Raw genomic sequence first — 19,490 nt, forward strand, 5'->3', positions numbered from 1 at the left:
GCACGGGAGCGTGTCCCCGCACACCCAGGGGTGTCCCTGCACGCCCATGCATGTCACTGTACACCCAGGGGTGTCCCTGCATGTCCACAGGTGTCCCTGCACACCCAGGGGTGTCCCTGCACACCCACACGTCCCTGCACACTCACACGTGTCCCTGCACACCCATGTGTGTACCTGCACACTCACACGTGTCCCTGCACACCCACACATGTCTCTGCACCCTCACACATGTCCCTGCACACTCACGTGTGTCCCTGCACACCCACACATGTCCCTGCACACTCACACGTGTCCCTGCACACTCACATGTGTCCCTGCACACTCACACATGTCTCTGCACACCCATGTGTGTACCTGCACACTCACACGTGTCCCTGCACACTCACACATGTCTCTGCACACCCATGTGTGTCTCTGCACACTCATGTGTGTCCCTGCACACTCACACATGTCCCTGCACACTCACACATGTCCCTGCACACCCAGGGGTGTCCCTGCACACTCACACGTGTCCCTGCACCCTCACACATGTCTCTGCACACCCATGTGTGTCTCTGCACACTCACACATGTCCCTGCACCCTCACACATGTCTCTGCACACCCATGTGTGTCTCTGCACACTCACACATGTCCCTGCACCCTCACACATGTCTCTGCACACCCATGTGTGTCTCTGCACACTCATGTGTGTCCCTGCACACTCACACATGTCCCTGCACACCCATGTGTGTACCTGCACACTCACACGTGTCCCTGCACACTCACACATGTCTCTGCACACTCACACGTGTCCCTGCACCCTCACACATGTCTCTGCACACCCATGTGTGTCCCTGCACACCCACACATGTCCCTGCACCCTCACACATGTCCCTGCACACTCACACATGTCTCTGCACACCCATGTGTGTCCCTGCACACTCACACGTGTCCCTGCATGCCCACACGTGTCTCTGCACACCCATGTGTGTCCCTGCACACCCACACATGTCCCTGCACACTCACACGTGTCCCTGCATGCCCACATGTGTCTCTGTATGCTCAGGAGTGTCCCTGCACACCCACACATGTCTATGCACACTCACACATGTCCCTGCACACCCATGTGTGTCCCTGCACACTCACACATGTCCCTGCACCCTCACACGTCTCTGCACACCCATGTGTGTCCCTGCACACTCACACATGTCCCTGCACCCTCACACATGTCCCTGCACACCCAGGGGTGTCCCTGCACACTCACACGTGTCCCTGCACCCTCACACATGTCTCTGCACACCCATGTGTGTACCTGCATGCCCACACGTGTCCCTGCATGCCCACACGTGTCTCTGTATGCTCAGGAGTGTCCCTGCACACCCACACATGTCTATGCACACTCACACATGTCCCTGCACACCCATGTGTGTCCCTGCACACTCACACATGTCCCTGCACCCTCACACGTCTCTGCACACCCATGTGTGTCCCTGCACACTCACACATGTCCCTGCACCCTCACACATGTCCCTGCACACTCACACATGTCCCTGCACACTCACGTGTGTCCCTGCACACTCACACGTGTCCCTGCATGCCCACATGTGTCTCTGTATGCTCAGGAGTGTCCCTGCACACCCACACATGTCTCTGCACCCTCACACATGTCCCTGCACACCCATGTGTGTCCCTGCATGCCCACACGTGTCCCTGCACGCCCACACGTGTCCCTGCCCACCCATGTGTGTCCCTGCACGCCCACACGTGTCCCTGCCCACGTGTGCACACGCGTTCCCCCGCCCCAGGCCTCACACATCACCCCAAAGGCCTCAGGGCCGCTCCACAGACCCAGCAACGCGAGGCGTCGAGTTTTCCTTTTTTAATTAAAAAACCCCAAAGAGCAGGACAACGCACAGCCCGTTTGGCTTCAGAGAGGCAGACCCACGGCTCTGGAAGCGGGCCGGGGGGACAGAAGTGGGGACGGTGACACTCGGGGGACACGAGGGCTGGCATCACGGAGCGCTGAGGGGCGGGTGGCACTGCGGGGAGGGTGGCAGGGTGGCAGTGCCCACAGGCCTGGCTGATGGGCCCATCGAGCACAGCTTGCCCCATGCTGAGGTTTTTATGGAACCTGGTTTTTTGTTCTCCTGGTGTCAGCATCCACCGTTTCCAGCCATCCCCACCCCACGGCGACATTTCTGTGTGCCACCCACCCTTTGCCTGTCCCCACCACCTTTTTTCACCCTCCACCCTCTCCCCACCCCACTCTGTTGCTCCCAGGCCCCGTTCCACCCTCACCCCCAGAACGCGAGCCTTACATTAAACCAGGTATATTAAATAAAACAAAACCAAAAAAACCCTTTCACCGCCCCACCCCTGACCCCCCCCTGGCAGCGTCACGCCGTGTCCCCCGCCGGCACGTGGAGCCGGTTGTTCTCCACATCCACGTCCCCATCCAGCTGCAGGCAGCAAGCCTGGGAGCCTTCATCCTCCTCCTCCTCCTCGGCGGCGCCTCCGGGCGCGGGGGGCTCTCCGGTGCCCCCGTTGAGGGGCACCTTCTCCCGGTGGCGGGCCGGGGGGCTGTGGGGCGCGCCGCAGCCCCTCACCTTGCTGCGAGCCCGGAGCTGGTCGCGGCAGGCCGCGAGGGCCAGGCCGGCGGCCATGGCCAGCGTCACGGCCAGCAGCACGGCCACGGTGACCAGCTCCGGCCAGTAGGAGCGGGGGGCCGAGCCCCGCTGGCCCGGCGCGGCCCCGCCGGAGTCCCCGAGCTGGTAGTGAGCCACGGTCCAGGTGTAGCCGTTCTCCGTGGCCTGGCACTTGTAGGTGCCGGCCATTCCCGGCTGCATGACGAGCACCAGCGTGCGGTCGGGCTGCAGCACCGTGTGCCCGCGGGCACCGTCGGGCTGCTGCCAGCTGTAGGTGGCCAGCGAGGAGTGGTGGGGGCACGGCAGCTGGACCACGGCGTTCAGAGGGGGGCTGAGCCCTGTGGGGGTGGAGAAGGGGGTGATGTGGTGCACCCCGTGGGCCCTGTCCCACCCCACGTGTTCCCTGGACAGCAGGGTCCTCCAGTGCCCCCCATGGGCTCTGTCCCACCCCCAGTGCCCCCACACTCAACCCTGGACAGCGGGGTCCTCCAGTGCCCCCCATAGGCTCTGTCCCACCCCCAGTGCCCCCACACTCAACCCTGGACAGTGGGGTCTTCTGGTGCCCCCCATAGGCCCCATTCCACCCCCTGTGCCCCCACACTCAACCCTGGACAGCAGGACCCTCCGGTGCCCCTCATAGGCTCTGTCCCACCCCCTGTGCCCCCATACTCAACCCTGGAGAGTGGGACCCTCCGGTGTCCCACATGGAGCCCGTCCCACCCCCCATGTTCCCTGGACAGCAGGGTCCTCCGGTGCCCCCCATGGACCCCATTCCACCCCATGGGCCCTGTTCTACCCCCTGTGCCCCCATACTCAACACTGGACAGTGGGACCCTCTGGTGCCCCCCATGGACCCTGTCCCACCCCACGTGTTCCCTGGACAACAGGGTCCTCCAGTGCGCCCCATGGGCCCCATTCCACCCCCTGTGCCCCCACACTCAACCCTGGGCAGTGGGGTCCTCTGGTGCACCCCACGGGTCCCATCCCGCCCCACATATTCCCATACTCAGCCCTGGACAGTGGGATCCTCTGGAGCCCCTCATGGGCCCTGTCCCACTCCCTGTGCCCCCCCACTTAACCCTGGACAGCAGGACCCTCCGGTGCCCCCCATGGACCCCATCCCACCCCACATGCCCCCATACTCAACCCCGGACAGTGGGGTCCTCCTGTGCCCCTCATAGGCCCCGTTCCACCCCCTGTGCCCCCACACTCAACCCTGGACAGCGGGGTCCTCCAGTGCTCCACATGGGCCCCATCCCACCCCACGTGCCCCCATACTCAATCGTGGACACCGGGACCCTCCAGTGCCTGCCATGGACCCCATCCCAGCCCATGGGCCCTGTCCCACCCCCTGTGCCCCCATACTCAACCCTGGACAGCGGGACCCTCCAGTGCCCCCCATGGACCCCATGCCAGCCCATGGGCCCTGTCCCACCCCCTGTGCCCCCATACTCAACCCTGGACAGTGGGATCCTCTGGTGCCCCCCATGGACCCTGTCCTACCCCACGTGTTCCCTGGACAACAGGGTCCTCCAGTGCCCCCCATGGGCCCCATTCCACCCCCTGTGCCCCCACACTCAACCCTGGGCAGTGGGGTCCTCTGGTGCACCCCACAGGTCCCATCCCACCCCACATATTCTCATACTCAACCCTGGACAGTGGGATCCTCTGGAGCCCCTCATGGGCCCTGTCCCACTCCCTGTGCCCCCCCACTTAACCCTGGACAGCAGGACCCTCCGATAACCCCCACATGCCCTGTCCCACGCCATGTGCCCCCATACTCAACCCTGGGCAGTGGGGTCCTCCTGTGCCCCTCATAGGCCTCGTTCCACCCCATGTGCTCCCATACTCAACCCTGGACAGTGGGACCCTCTGGAACCCCCCATAGACCCCATCCCACCCCATATGTTCCCTGGACAGCGGGGTCCTCCGGTGCCCCCCACATGCCCCATCCCACCCCACGTGCCCTGTCCCACTCCATGTGCCCCCATACTCAACCCTGGACAGCGGGGTCTTCTGGTGCCCCCCATAGGCCCCATTCCACCCCCTGTGCCCCCACACTCAACCCTGGACAGCAGGACCCTCCGATGCCCCCCATAGGCTCTGTCCCACCCCTGTGCTCCCATACTCAACCCTGGAGAGTGGGGTCCTCCGGTGCCCCCCATGGACCCTGTCCCACCCCACGTGTTCCCTGGACAACAGGGTCCTCCAGTGCCCCCCACATGCCCCATTCCGCCCCCTGTGCCCCCCCACTCAACCCTGGGCAGTGGGGTCCTCTGGTGCACCCCACGGGTCCCATCCCGCCCCACATATTCCCATACTCAACCCTGGACAGTGGGATCCTCTGGAGCCCCTCATGGGCCCTGTCCCACCCCCTGTGCCCCCCCACTTAACCCTGGACAGCGGGACCCTCCGGTGCCCCCCATGGGCCCTGTCCCACCCCACGTGCCCCCATACTCAATCGTGGACACCGGGACCCTCCAGTGCCTGCCATGGACCCCATCCCAGCCCATGGGCCCCGTCCCACCCCATGTGCTCCCATACTCAACCCTGGACAGCAGGACCCTCCGATAACCCCCACGTGCCCTGTCCCACACCATGTGCCCCCATACTCAACCCTGGGCAGTGGGGTCCTCCTGTGCCCCTCATAGGCCCCGTTCCACCCCATGTGCTCCCATACTCAACCCTGGACAGTGGGACCCTCTGGTGCACCCCATAGGCTCTGTCCCACCCCATGTGCCCTGTCCCACCCCATGTGCTCCCATGCTCAACCCTTGACAACAGGACCCTCCGGTGCCCCCCATGGACCCCGTCCCACCCCATGTGCCCTGTTCTACCCCCTGTGCCCCCATACTCAGCCCTGGACAGTGGGACCCTCCGGTGCCCCACATGGACCCCGTCCCACCCCCCATGTCCCCTGGACAGCAGGGTCCTCCAGTGCCCCCCATGGGCCCCATTCCACCCCACATGCTCCCATACTCAACCCTGGCCAGCGGGACCTTCCGGTGCCCCCCATGGGCCCTGTCCCACCCCATGTTCTCCCATACTCAACCCTGGACAGAGGGGTCCTCTGGTGCCCCCCATGGACCCTGTCCCACCCCACGTGTTCCCTGGACAACAGGGTCCTCCAGTGCCCCCCACATGCCCCATTCCGCCCCCTGTGCCCCCCCACTTAACCCTGGGCAGTGGGGTCCTCTGGTGCACCCCACGGGTCCCATCCCGCCCCACATATTCCCATACTCAACCCTGGACAGTGGGATCCTCTGGAGCCCCTCATGGGCCCTGTCCCACTCCCTGTGCCCCCCCACTTAACCCTGGACAGCGGGACCCTCCGGTGCCCCCCATGGACCCCATCCCACCCCACATGCCCCCATACTCAACCCTGGACAGTGGGATCCTCTGGAACCCCCCATAGGTCCTGTCCCACCCCATGTGTTCCTTGGACAGCGGGATCCTCCAGTGCCCCCCACATGCCCCATCCCACCCCACGTGCCCTGTCCCACTCCATGTGCCCCCATACTCAACCCTGGACAGCGGGGTCTTCTGGTGCCCCCCATAGGCCCCATTCCACCCCCTGTGCCCCCACACTCAACCCTGGACAGTGGGATCCTCCGGTGCCCCCCATGGACCCCGTCCCACCCCATGTGCCCCCACACTCAACCCTGGACAGCGGGACCCTCCGGTGCCCCCCGGGAGCGGGGCACGGCTGCGCTCCTCCCGCGGTGGCACGAGGTGACCGGGCTCCCCGTCTCGACGTCCTGCAGCCACGCGCTCCTGCGGCCGGGAGAGGGGGGTCAGCACCCCAGGGACCCCCAGACCCTCCCCGTTCTCCTCCTGCTGCTCACGTGTTCTCGGGGGCGAGGCGGGCGGGCTGGCAGGAGCCCTGGGGGCTGTGCCAGGCGCAGTAGGGGTCCCGTGCCAGCACGCACTCGGCGCAGCTCCGGTGCAGGCTGCAGTTGGCCAGCGGGACCTGCAGGACTCCTCTGGAGTAGCCCACGTAGAGGATGCCCTGGGGAGGGAGAGGTGCAGGGCTGAGCCTCCCCACGGGGCTGGTCTTGGAGGGCTGTTGGTGTCTGGGTGGTCACACCTGCCCTACCTTCCCTGGCGCCAGCAGCAGGTTCCTCACTGGCTCTGGCACTGCAAAGAGCTGGATGCTCTCCACGATGTGGGCACCCTCCGACAGCTGCACTGCCTTGTGCAGGAAACCCTCGGCTGCGGGGCACGAGGGACATCACTGAGGCTTTGGAGGCAAGGGGAGGGCGGGATGGGTGACCCTGTGTGCCCCCCAGGTCGCCCCACCTGTGGCCAGGAACATGACACGATACGGGGTGCCCCGCACGCCGCGGGTCTCGTGCACGGCGATGCGCGTGTAGGTGACATCCGACTTCACCAGGAGAGGCTGCCCCTGCAGGGGTGACACCTTCCCGTCCATCAGGAAATGGTCCTTCATGAAGGACAGGGCTTTGTCCGAGGAGGCACCCATGGAGCACTGTGGGGGGAGAGAGGGGGCTGTGAAACTGAGACAAGGGGAGGATGTGCTGTGTCACCACGCTGCCCTGGCCAGCATCGGGGGCGTGCAGAGGGACCCTTCTCTCTCATCTCGCCTGCAGTGCGGGCACACAGGGATGCACAGAGCCCATCTCTTGGGGACCAGTTGTCCCCTGGCGAGTCCAGTGCCCCTGAGTGGGCAGCACTCACACTGCCAGGCCGGGGACTCATGTCGGGGCCACTGTAGACGGTCCAGCGAGAGCTCTCCTTGTTCAGCTCCTTGTACTTGCCCTCGAAGACCTTCTCCAGATCCTCCTGTCTGTAGGCACAGACGGCGGCGCTGCCCGCCGTGCCCGCCTGCCTGCAGGGAGGGACAGCCAGGTGGGCAGCAGCAGGGCACGGGCCCCTGGGCTCCCTGCACGCCCCTGGGCACTCACCACTGCGAGGTGAACACGGCGTAGAAGTCGGCGCCGCCGTGGCGGCGGGGCAGGGCGAAGGCGTGGTGGATGACGTTGAAGGGGAAGCGGCCAGCCTGGGAGCACTCCAGCTGCGCCTTCAGGAAAGTTGTCCACTTCTTCTGCAGCACCTTGTCCCCCCCTACATCGCTCTTCGAGAGGGTGCTCATTACCGAGGTGACAAGACCCCTCTGTCCCCTGTCACTGTCATTGCTATCACAGTACAACTGTCATCCCCGTTTTGGTCTCCTGTCGTTGTCCCTGTCCTATTATCTCCTGTCACATCATCATCATCATCATCATCCCCCATTGCTGTACCCCCACTGCAGCCCACCACCATCCCTGCTGTCACACCTTGCACACACGGGCCACCCGTGGCACCAGGAGCCTCTCAAAGAAGTCAAACTCATCCGCTGTCTCCTCGAAGAAGAAGTAGACCTTGTCATCCCCAGGGATGCTGAAGGAGGCCACGAAGGCGGCGTCGGCTGCAGGCACAGGTGGGTGAGAATCTGAGCCGTGGGGGGCTGCAGGCACCTCCCCAGGAACGCTCCCCAGCCCCTTCCCCCTGCTCACCAGAGAGCCAGCGGAGGAAGGCGTCCGTCTTGAGCAGGGTGCGGGTGCCCAGCGAGCGGGAGATGATGGGCTCGTTGCCCTGGAAGTTGTTCATGGTGCCAGCATAGAGCTCTCCGTCTGCCCGGGGACACAGCGGGGGCTGAGCCGTGCTGAGGACCCCCCACCCTCGCCCTCCACTCCATCCCAGGGGTGGGGAGCCCACCTGAGAGGCCGCTGGCCCCATACTCACCCACCAGCAGGGCCGTGTAAGTGTGCTGGGGATCGAAGGGGCACTGCCCCTTCCCGTCCAGGAAGGATTGTCCTCTGCCACCGGCCACCAGGGTGAAGTTTTCCAGGTGCTGTGGAAAAAGGGGAGAAAAAATCAGCCAAAGGGATGAAAACAGCCCCGAATCTGTAGGGAATGGCTGTGGAATACCTTGCAGACATAGGGTGGCCCATGTCTTCAAGGTGGGTGCAGGGATGATGACAGAGGGTGCTGGGGGTACCCGGTCCTGTCACCTTCCCTCATTTTCATTTTGGGGGGGTCCCCACCACGTGCTCAGCATGGAGGACACTGAGGCAGGGACAGAGAGCCTGGAGTCACCCGAGGGGACCCAAATTTGGGTTTTCCCTGCCAGAGGAAGAGTTGCTGGCAGCTGAGTGAGAATCACCAGGGGCTCCTTTAGCAGATGGGACACAAAGATATCCCTTAGGGGGCACACCCTGGGGACCCCCGTGACGCAGCTCACTTCTGGGGCTGTATTTTGTGGGTCCTCACAGCAACACCACAGCCTGCCCAGAGACCCCCAGAGCGCTGCCCTGGGGGGACACTCACAATGTAGGTGCAGGCGGGGCTGAAGGCGTAGGTGCCACAGGCGTACAGGTGGGTCTGGTTCAGGGCCACCAGGACTCGGATGAAGTTGAAGCACTCAGTCTGAGGGGGAAAGAGCAGAGTTGGGTGCTGAGCACCCTGGCAGCTTGGTGGGACCCCCCTGAGCCCCCACAGGGGCCAGCTCACCTCTTGGCTCTTCTTCTTGAAAGCGCATTCGGAGGTTTTCTCATCTGTGGGCCCCCACATTATCTGCAAAGGGAATGAAGATGTCCCTGGGCCGTCGAGCCCAGCCCCACGGGGAAACTGCCACACAGCAGAGGCACCTCCCTCTCCCACCTCCCCAAAAGTGGTGGGGCTCACCGAGGCCTTGGCACGGATGCTGCCAGGGGTGCCAACAGCGAGGGCCAGCACCCAGTCGCGTGCCCCCACGTAGAGCTCCTCCTCGCTCCCATCCAGGAGGAAGATGTCATAATGGGAGACGTTGTCCTGGCTGAAGTGGGTGAGGGTCCGCCGGGGGTCCCCTGGCAGGAGCAGAGGGGGTGAGGGGAGCCCAGGGGTCACACGCACACCCCCCCCCACCACCCTCCGTGTGCGGATGTGGCAGCAGCTGCCAGAGCAGCTCAGTTTTATCTCTCACACAGGAAATGGGGTTCAGTTCTTCCCCTTCAGCTCCCACATCACCGTCACCCCTTCACCCTCCAGGTCCCACTTCCCACTGTCCCCTGCAGCTCCTGCTGCAAGAGCTGAACATCCCCAAGCTGCAGACCCCCAGAAATGGGGTGCATTTCCCCCCAAGCTGTGCCTGCGATGCTTTGGGGCCATGGCCAAGGGTAGCGCTCTGTTTGGGGGATGCACTGCCCCAGGGTGCCACCCTGGGGGGATTACAAGCCCCCGAGGTGCCAGACTGGGGTGGTCACCAGCCCCTAGAGTGCCCTTGGGCACAGCCAGGGACTGCAGATTCTCGTTCATCCCCAGCAGGCACCGAAACTGGGGGATTCTTGCAACTTTGGGCATGGCTGCCCGGGGAAAGGGAAGTGACAGCGCAGTCAGGGCTGGAAAGGCACGACCCTGCCCTGGGGCACAGACCCTCCTGCAGCCCCCCTGCCACAGCAGAGCCCCCCAAGCTCCTGCTTTGCCCCCAGCCTTTCCAGCTGGACGTGCCATGCCCTGGCCCTTCCAGAGGCAGCTTTTCGTCCCCCCAGGGTGACCCTGAGCAGACCCTGGCTGCCAGGTGGGTGACAAAACCACTGTAGGACCCAACCTAATGGGTGTTGGGGTGTCTCATCCACCCTCGCCCCCCACCACACCCCCAGTGCGCTGCCCCCAACCCCACCGAGGGTCAGTGATGGGGGAATACCATGGGGGGCACCCCGAGGTTCCTGGCGCTGGGTGCCCAGCCCTGGGGATGGACACTGCCCCACGCTGTGTCGCCCCCTCCCCAGCCCACCCAGCTCTCCCCGGGGCCGTACTCACCGCTGGGGAAGGTGACGCGGGGCAGGGGCTCGGCGCAGAGCAGGGCAGCCGGGACCACCACCCCGCAGAGCAGGCGGAGGGCGGCGGGCAAGGCGGGGGGCGCCAGGGGGGCGCCCCGGGAGGGTCCCACCACCATCCCTGCGGGGAGGGCGAGGGTGAGGAGGGCACACGCGCTGCTGGGCTGCGTGTTGCCTCACCCGGCGGAAACAAGACGGGGGAAGCAGAGCCCGGCAGAGGCGGGGGGGGATGGGGGGGGGGTGCCTCCAGCCCCACGTGTCCCCCCCAGGTTGGGCACCAACTTCCCCGTGTCACACCGGCGCTCAGAGAGGTCCCCGCGCCCTGCGGAGCTCCTGCGCTAAAATCTCTGCTACGGACAGAGACGTGCCCTCACCCCCTGGGCTCCTGCACCGACGTTTCTGTCACATTCAGAGATGTCCCCTCACTCTCTGGGGCTCCTGCACCTAAATCTCTGGCACAGTCAGAGATGTCCCCTCACCCTCTGGGCTCCTGCACTAAAATCTCTGGCACAGTCAGAGATTTCTCCTCACCTTCTAGGCTCCTGCACGAATATCAGAGATTTCTCCTCACCCTCTGGGCTCCTGCACTAAAATCTCTGGCACATGCAGAGATTTCTCCTCACCCTCTGGGGTCCTGCACCAACATCTCTTACACAGTCTGAGATTTCTCCTCACCTTCTAGGCTCCTGCACCGACATCAGAGATGTCCCCTTACCCTCTGGGCTCCTGCACCAAGATTTCTGTCACATTCAGAGATTTCTCCTCACCTTCTAAACTCCTGCACCAACATTTCTGTCACATTCAGAGATTTCTCCTCGCCTTCTAAACTCCTGCACCAAGATTTCTGTCACATTCAGAGATTTCTCCTCGCCTTCTAAACTCCTGCACCAAGATTTCTGCCACATTCAGAGATGTCCCCTCACCTTCTAAACTCCTGCACCAAGATTTCTGTCACATTCAGAGATTTCTCCTCACCTTCTAAACTCCTGCACCAAGATTTCTGTCACATTCAGAGATTTCTCCTCACCTTCTAAACTCCTGCACCAACATTTCTGTCACATTCAGAGATGTCCCCTCACCTTCTAAACTCCTGCACCAAGATTTCTGTCACATTCAGAGATTTCTCCTCACCTTCTAAACTCCTGCACCAAGATTTCTGCCACATTCAGAGATTTCTCCTCACCTTCTAAACTCCTGCACCAAGATTTCTGTCACATTCAGAGATTTCTCCTCGCCTTCTAAACTCCTGCACCAAGATTTCTGCCACATTCAGAGATTTCTCCTCACCTTCTAAACTCCTGCACCAAGATTTCTGTCACATTCAGAGATTTCTCCTCGCCTTCTAAACTCCTGCACCAACATTTCTGTCACATTCAGAGATGTCCCCTCACCTTCTAAACTCCTGCACCAAGATTTCTGCCACATTCAGAGATTTCTCCTCACCTTCTAAACTCCTGCACCAAGATTTCTGTCACATTCAGAGATGTCCCCTCACCTTCTAAACTCCTGCACCAAGATTTCTGTCACATTCAGAAATTTCTCCTGACCTTCTAAACTCCTGCACCAAGATTTCTGTCACATTCAGAGATTTCCCCTCACCCTCTGGGGCTCCTGCACGGGACAAAGGTGTGCAGAGGTTCCTGCCTCTGCCCCTAGAGCCTCAGAGCCCATCCCCATCAGGGATTCCTCAGCCTGGCTCCATCAGCCACCAGAGCGCCCACAAAATGAGGGATGGGGGAACACACACGGGACCCCCCTTCTTGCAGCTCTTCCTGCAGCTGATGCCAGCAGCGCTGGGGGAAGAGCCACCTCTGCAGAACCTGCCGGTGCCCAGCACCCCTCTGCCGGTGTCCCCAGCGGGTGACATTACCTCTCTGGCGGGCCAGGACAGAGCCGCTCACCTCCAGCCCTGGCGCGGGGGCACCGGGCGGGTGCCCGAGCCCCGGGGGCTGCGGCCGGGGGTCTCCCGCGGGCCCATGCCCCACACCCGGCTGCTGCCGAGCTCCCGGCCCGTGCTGGGCTCGCTGCAGCCCGGCCCAGCCCGGCCCAGCCCTGCGTGGCTCCGCCGGGACTGCGGGAACCTGAAAGTCCTGCTGGAAGAGGACGAGCCCCGGCAGGTTGGGGCAGTGGGTGCCTGCGCCCGCCTCCCCTGCCTCGCACCCCCGCACGGCAGCAGCGGAGCCTGCTGGAGGCAGCTGGGATGGAAGCAGGGAGCTCTGATGCTCCGCAGGGGGACAAATGTGTGACCAGATGGCCGGCTTTGCTCGCTGGGGAAATCTTTGGGGTGAGGGATGCAATGGTATTTGTCCTGTGGGTTGTGCAGGCCTGAGCATCATCCCCAAAAACAGCCCCCATGGGGACAGGCATCAGCCAGAAAACCAGCCCCCAGGGGGGTGCAGGGCTCCCCAAAAACAGCCCCAGGGGCAGCCCAACAAACAGCCCTGTGCAGCTGAGCTTCACCCCCAGAAATAGCCCCATGGAGCTGAGCTTCACCCCACAAACAGCCCCATAGAGCCAAGATTCACCCCACAAACAGCCCCATAGAGCCAAGATTCACCCCACAAACAGTCCCGTGGAGCTGAGCTTCACCCCACAAACAGCCCCATGGAGCTGAGCTTCACCCCCAGAAACAGCCCCATGGGGCACCCCCAAAAACAGCCCCGTGGAGCTGAGATTCTTCCCCATAAACAGCCCCATGGGGCACCCCCAAAAACAGCCCCGTGGAGCTGAGCTTCACCCCAAAAACAGACCCAGGGGGACCCCCACAAACAGCCCCATGGAGCTGAGCTTCACCCCACAAACAGCCCCATGGGGCATCCCTAAAAACAGCTCCATGGGACACCCCCACAAACAGGCCCGTGGAGCTGGACTTCACCCCAAAAACAGCCCCATAGAGCCAAGATTCACCCCCAAAAACAGCCCCATGGAGCTGAGCTTCACCCCACAAACAGCCCCATGGAGCTGAGCTTCAACCCACAAAAAGCCCCATGGGGCATCCCTAAAAACAGCTCCATGGGACACCCCACAAACAGCCCCATGGAGCTGGGCTTCACCCCCACAAACAGCCCCATGGGATACCCCCAAAAACAGCCCCATGGAGCCAAGCTTCACCCCCACAAACAGCCCCATGGAGCCAAGCTTCACCCCAAAAACAGCCCCATAGAGCTGAGCTTCACCCCACAAAAAGCCCCATGGGACATCTCTAAAAACAGCTCCATGGGACACCCCACAAACAGCCCCATGGAGCTGAGCTTCACCCCATAAACAGCCCCATGGAGCCAAGCTTCACCCCCACAAACAGCCCTGTGGAGCTGAGCTTCACCCCATAAACAGCCCCAGGGGGCACCCCCCAAAAACAGCCCCATGGAGCCGAGCTTCAGCCCCACAAACAGCCCCGTGGAGCTGAGCTTCACCCCAAAAACAGCCCCATAGAGCCAAGATTCACCCCCACAAAACTCCCACAGCTGTCCCAGGAACCCATTTCCCTGGAGATTCCATCCTTAACCCCAGGCTGCTCTGGCTGTAGGCAAGAAACCCCCCAAAGCCGAAGCCCTGGAGCTGCTCAACACCACAGCCACACCTGAGGCACCCCAATATCCCTGCGGACACACCTGAGGAGCATCCCACCCTGCTGGGCCCTCCTTACCTGCCTCTCCCACCCCCAGAGCAGCCCCGGCAGGGCAGCGCTGTGCTCCCCACCTTGCTTGGCTGGGACAGAAGCTCCTTGTGAGCACAGAAAGTAGGTTACTCTGCCCCGGATTTCCCACTTGGCAGAGGGCTGCCCGGGGGACGCACGGAGCCTTGGACCGGCCGCATTGTTCTGCCCTGGGCCGCAGCCACTGAGGCTGAGGGGGGATGGAAAAGGGAGAGGAGGCTCCTCGGCGAGGCTGGAGGCTGTGCTGGGGCTGAGGAAAAGCAGCGTGAGGCAGGGCTCACACAGGATGAGAGGGGACAGCAGCATCGAGGCTGCTCCGGCAGCGTGGGAAGCTGCAATCCCTTCCCAGCCTCGTCTCTCCTCTTTTTTGGGTCCCCTGGTCACGGTGGTCTGGGGACATGTAATTTACGGGGTCCCTGTATAGGATTTGGCCAAGGGTCTCAGGTCCCTGTATAGGATTTGGCCAAGGGTCTCAGGTCCCTCTATAGGATTTGGCCAAGAGTCTCAGGTCCCTGTATAGGATTTGGCCAAGGGTCTCAGGTATAGGATTTGGTCAAGGGTCTCAGGTATAGGATTTGGCCAAGGGTCTCAGGTCCCTGTATAGGATTTGGCCAAAGGTCTCAGGTCCCTGTATAGGATTTGGCCAAGGGTCTCAGGTCCCTCTATAGGATTTGTAAAAGGGTCTCACGTCCCTGTATAGGATCTGGCCAAGGGTCTCAGGTCCCTGTATAGGATTTGGCTAAGGGTCTCAGGTCCCTCTATAGGATTTGGTCAAGGGTCTCAGGTCCCTGTATAGGATTTGGCCAAGGGTCTCAGGTCCCTCTATAGGATTTGGCCAAGGGTCTCAGGTCCCTCTATAGGATCTGGCCAAGGGTCTCAGGTCCCTCTATAGGATTTGGTCAAGGGTCTCAGGTATAGGATTTGGTCAAGGGTGTCAGGTCCCTGTATAGGATTTGGCCAAGGGTCTCAGGTCCCTGTATAGGATCTGGCCAAGGGTCTCAGGTCCCTGTATAGGATTTGGCACATGGGAGGGAGACCAAGGGTCTCCCAGCACTGGGGTGGTTCAGTTTCTCCTGACCACAGCTGTGGCTTTCCGGGTCTTGCTCCTGCTTGAATCTCCTCCCAGAGGGTTCCCTCTAAGCCAGGAGTATTGTGCTGTCAGTGAACACTCTCCCTGCTCAGAGCACGGGATGGAGCCAGGCCCTGGTGCTCAGCAAGGTGGGCTGTGCCAGATGCAGGGCAGGCTGGTGGCACTGATCTGCCAGCTGCTCACACACCCCCCGTGCCTCAGTTTCCCACAGCAGGGATGAGTTTGGTCCCTCTCTGCAGCTGGGCTCCAATCCCCTGCCCATGTCACGCCCCGGGAGCATCCCCGTGGTTTGGGGGGTGCAGGAATGCTCCCAACACCCACGAGGGCCTGGGGGAGCCCCAAGATCCAGAGCAGGACCCAGGGCAGGGGGTGTGGGTGGGAGATGGGAGGCAAGGGAGGAAGGGGTGCACTAAGGGCGTGGGAGGGTGAAGGGGAGGAATTTGGGGGGTGTAGGCAAGAGGAAATGGGAGATGATTGTGTCGATGGGGTTGTGGACACAAAGGGTGGGGAGAGCTGGGGGGTGCAGGTGAGAGAGAGGAGGATGCCCAGGAGGGAGCTGAGGGGTGCAGGAGGTGTGGAGGGGTGCACAGGAGGGAGGGCTTGGCAGGAATGCGAAGGCAGGGAGTGCGGGGGGCACCGGGGGGCACCGGGGGTCTCCCCAGGGCCGGCACCTCAGCCTCTTTGTTGTTGCTGCCAGCATCAGCGCTGGGGGTCCCCCAAGCCCAACCCCACTATGGCGACTTCCCCCTTTCCCGCTCGACCTCCCGGCCCCCCCGGGGAGTCTCCCCAGCCCCCCCGGGGCCCCCCGGCCGCCCCCGGCCCCGGTGGCGGTGCGGCGGTACCGACCTGCGGCGGGCGGGCGGGAGCAGCATCCCCCGGCCCCGCATCCGGCTCACGTCGCCATGGCTACGGCTGGATCTCGGCCGTCCGCGGCCCCCCCCCGGCACCGGCAGACCCTGACGGGGCTGCGGACCCCGAGACCCCCCCCTTGCAGGGCACACGAGTGGGCACTACCTCCCCTTGCCCCACACACACCGACCCCCCGCCCCCAGGAGGGGCAGGGACCCCCCCTCTGCCCCCACGTGTGTTACATCCTCTCCTGACCCGCTCCTGTGCCCCCGTAACTCCATGGGGGTCCTTCGTCTCAGTTGTGCTCTCAGCTTTTGGCAAGTCCCTGCATCTCCATCTCAACACGTCCAGATCCAGATCTTATCCCTGCACCCCATCTCTGCACCCCCAGACCCCATCTCTGCACCCCCAGACTCCAACTCTGCACCCCGACACCCACAGCCCATCCCTGCACCCCCAGACCCACCATCCCTGCACCCCCATCTCAACACGTCCAGATCCAGACCCAGACCCTGTCCCTGCACCCCATCTCTGCATCCCATCCCTGCACCCCCAGACCCCATCTTTGCACCCTCACAACCACAGCCCATTCCTGCACCCCCAGACCCCATTTCTGCACCCCCAGACCCCCACCCTATCCCTGCATCCCATCTCTGCACCCCCAGACCCCATCCCTGCACCCCCAGACTCCATCCCTGCACCTCATCCTTGCACCCCCAGACCCCATCCCTGGGCCCCCAGACCCACAGCCCCACCCCTGCACCCCCATTCCTGTCCCAGCCCCCCCAGCTGGGTGCTGCTGGCTCTGCCTTCCCATGCTGGGTGGATTTGGGGGGTCCCAGGAGGAGTTTTGGGGTGCAGCCTTGGCACCAGGCTGTGTGTGCCTCCCCACCCCCTTCCAGCATCCCCAAATTTTGGTTTATGGCATTTCCCCCTTGGAATTTCCCTTGCAGAAAGCCCGGCCTGGCTGGTGCTTGCAGACCTCACTTCTCCTGTGGAACTTGCTCCCTTCCCCTTCCCCTTCCCCTTCCCAGCCGTGTGAGAACAAATCTGAGCCCCCAAAAAAAGGATCCGCTGCCACCACTTCCTGCCCCCTCTGCAGCCACCACCTCAGCCTTGCACAAGCTCTGGAGAGCTGCCAGCACTGCTGCAGCTGGGGTGCAGCTCCAGCACCCCCAAAAAGCCTGCAGCAGGCTTGGGGAGCAGAGCCAAGAGTCCCTGCAGCTCCCAGGGGGTGGGAGGCTGGAGCAGGGATCTGGACAGAGCCCCTGCCTCGTGCCCAGCAGCACTGGAAGCTCAGCTGGAGCCTGCTCTGGAGGCTCCTCAAGGCTGAGCTGCAGCCCCCCAGCCCTGCCTGGGCACCCCCAGGGTGTTTTGGGGGTGCTCTGACCTGGGGTGCAGCTCTGGGGGGTAGCAGTGGGCACGAGCTCACATCTCAACCCCTCCTGGGGATTAGTGGGGTGGCTGTGACCTTAATCTGCCCGGGCACGCAGGGGCCTGGAGGGGCTGGTGTGGGGCTGGCAGGGCCCCCAGCGCCCACTGAGCCGTGCCCTGGTGCCTTGCCAGACACACTGCACTCAGTGCCAGCTCTGCCCCATCCCACTGATTGCTCCAAGGCTTCCTCTGCTGGGCTTTCCCCCAAAAAAGCTGCTGGTCCTCAACACGTGCCCAAAGCCCGGTGCTGCTGCCTACCCAGGGTGCCTCTGAGAGACCCCAAAATTCAGTGTACAAATGAGCAAGGCCAGGCCATGGCCCTGCTCTGCGACCCCATCTCCCTCCTGCCACACTCTGGGGGACCCAAAGCAGGGCTCAGACCCGTGGGACAACAGGAGGAGAGGGACAAACCTGACCTTGAGCCAGTGCTGTGGCTGGAGAAGCACTGGAGCTGTTTCTCAGGCTCTTTTCAAAGCCCCCACAGGGGTGTGGGAGGTCCCTGTGGGGTCGTGCAGGGTCCCTGTGGGGAGTGCATGGGCCCCATGGGGCTCTGTAAGGAACCCAAGACGTCTGTATTGTCCCCTGGGGGCTGTGCAGAGACCCCTTGGGGCTCTGTAAGGAGCCCACCATGTCAATATTGTCCTTTCAGGGCTGTGCAGGGTCTCTGGGGGGTTGTGCAGAGACCCCTTGGGGCTCTGTAAGGAACCCAACATGTCAATATTTTCCCCTGGGGACTGTGCAGACACCCCATGTGGGTCTGTAAGGAACCCAACATGTCTGTACTGTCCTTACAGGGCTGTGCAGAGACCCCACAGGGCTCTGTAAGGAACCCAACACGTCAGTATTGTCCCCTGGGGGCTGTGCAGAGACCCCACAGGGCTCTTAAGGAACCCAACACGTCCCCTGGGGGCTGTGCAGAGACCCCTTGGGGCTCTGTAAGGAGCCCACCATGTCAGTATTGTCCCCTGGGGGCTGTGCAGAGCCCCCACGGGTCTCCAGCCCAGCCTCTCCCCACTGTGACCAGCTCAGGAGTGCCAGGGCACGCTGGCCCCGTGGGGGACATGGGGTGTCAGTTCCCTGTTGCATTTCCCCAAGGCAGTTCCCCATGGCAGTCCCCGTGTCTCCTGACCTGTCTCCTGCCAGGAACACGTCCAGGCAGTGGCACAAGATGCCAGCAGCAAGGCTGGCCTCCCCCATCACTCCAGAAGTCGCTATTTTGGGCACAACCTCATGACTTTTGGGGGCTGGCAGTGCCAGGCCTGGAGGGTTGAACGCCCATGGGAGGGGACAGGCTGCAGCACTGTGGGGGCAGCTGCAGAGCTGGCAGAAACGGGAGGCAAACAGCACAGAGAGGGGGTCAACGTGTCCCCTCCCACGCTGTGAGCACCTGCCCTGGACACCCCTCTCCTGGGAGGGGAGGTGGCACCTTGCTGGCTCCCCACAGCCTCACCTGAAGCTGGGATGCAATGCCCTGAACCCCCTGGCACCCCCTCAGCCCTGCTGCACCCAAAGCAGGGGTGATGCAGCCCCACACAGCACGGGGGGCGCAGGAATCCAAGCACAGGGGCAGGGGTACCCCCAGAGTGGGCACCCCGGGCACCTACCTGGCTGTGCCTGCGCCCCGGGCGCCCGCCTGCGTCCCCTCACATCGCGGCTCCGCAGCGCTGTGCCTGGTAAAGCCGATTATGCACCGGCTTTAGAGCTCTCCTCCTCCTCCCCAGCGTCCCCTCCTGCCCGGCTGCAGTGCCTGGCACGGCCCGGGGGGCACAGGGGGTCCCCTTGGCAGAGCGTGCGGGTCGTCCCTGTGGTAGGAGCAACCCTTCGCTCGGGTTCTGCATCCCCCAGCCCATCCCATCCTGGGGAATGTTTGGCCCCCTAAACCCCCCAAGGGGAATTTTTGAGTCCTGACCTCAGATTCCACCCCCTGTCCAGTCCCTCTCTGGGGGGCTCCGTGCCCAGCTGGCCCAGCCAGGGTGTGGGGGGCCACCCTGCTTCCCCCCACCCACAGTGGGTGCTGAGC

At 63.1% G+C, this 19,490-nt stretch overlaps 1 protein-coding gene across 8 annotated transcripts; it reads right to left on the minus strand.

Annotated features, from left to right (window-relative positions):
- Positions 1–1,844: 1,844 nt before the first annotated feature.
- SEMA4A (semaphorin 4A) lies at positions 1,845–19,098 on the minus strand. Of its 8 annotated transcripts, none has more exons than XM_064401629.1 (15): positions 19,075–19,098; positions 10,426–10,563; positions 9,313–9,473; positions 9,139–9,201; positions 8,956–9,054; positions 8,371–8,479; positions 8,142–8,258; positions 7,923–8,053; positions 7,551–7,720; positions 7,324–7,474; positions 6,925–7,114; positions 6,722–6,837; positions 6,471–6,634; positions 6,287–6,399; positions 1,845–2,963 (listed from the first exon to the last, which is right to left on the minus strand). In XM_064401629.1, the coding sequence occupies exons 2-15, from the start codon at positions 10,559–10,561 to the stop codon at positions 2,377–2,379; spliced, it is 2,307 nt and encodes a 768-aa protein (XP_064257699.1). In that variant the 5' UTR covers positions 10,562–10,563; positions 19,075–19,098; the 3' UTR covers positions 1,845–2,376. The 8 variants fall into 8 exon arrangements, with proteins under 8 accessions (XP_064257699.1, XP_064257697.1, XP_064257698.1 ...); XM_064401627.1 differs by lacking the exon at positions 19,075–19,098 and adding an exon at positions 16,034–16,185 and having other exon boundaries at positions 9,313–9,442; XM_064401628.1 differs by lacking the exon at positions 19,075–19,098 and adding an exon at positions 16,034–16,175.
- Positions 19,099–19,490: the final 392 nt, after the last annotated feature.

This window comes from Passer domesticus, chromosome 32 (genome assembly GCF_036417665.1).
Source record: "Passer domesticus isolate bPasDom1 chromosome 32, bPasDom1.hap1, whole genome shotgun sequence".
Taxonomy (NCBI): domain Eukaryota; kingdom Metazoa; phylum Chordata; class Aves; order Passeriformes; family Passeridae; genus Passer; species Passer domesticus.

Excerpts from the sequence above, each read along its gene's own strand:
- SEMA4A (XM_064401624.1), bottom strand. The coding sequence starts at position 12,778 with ATGATGCTCAGGCCTGCACAACCCACAGGACAAATACCATTGCATCCC. Across the intron at positions 9,202-9,312 it reads GCATCCGTGCCAAGGCCTCG|ATAATGTGGGGGCCCACAGA; the intron begins GTGAGCCCCACC and ends TTCCCTTTGCAG. Across the intron at positions 7,721-7,922 it reads GGGTGGCCCGTGTGTGCAAG|AGCGATGTAGGGGGGGACAA; the intron begins GTGTGACAGCAG and ends ACCCTCTCGAAG.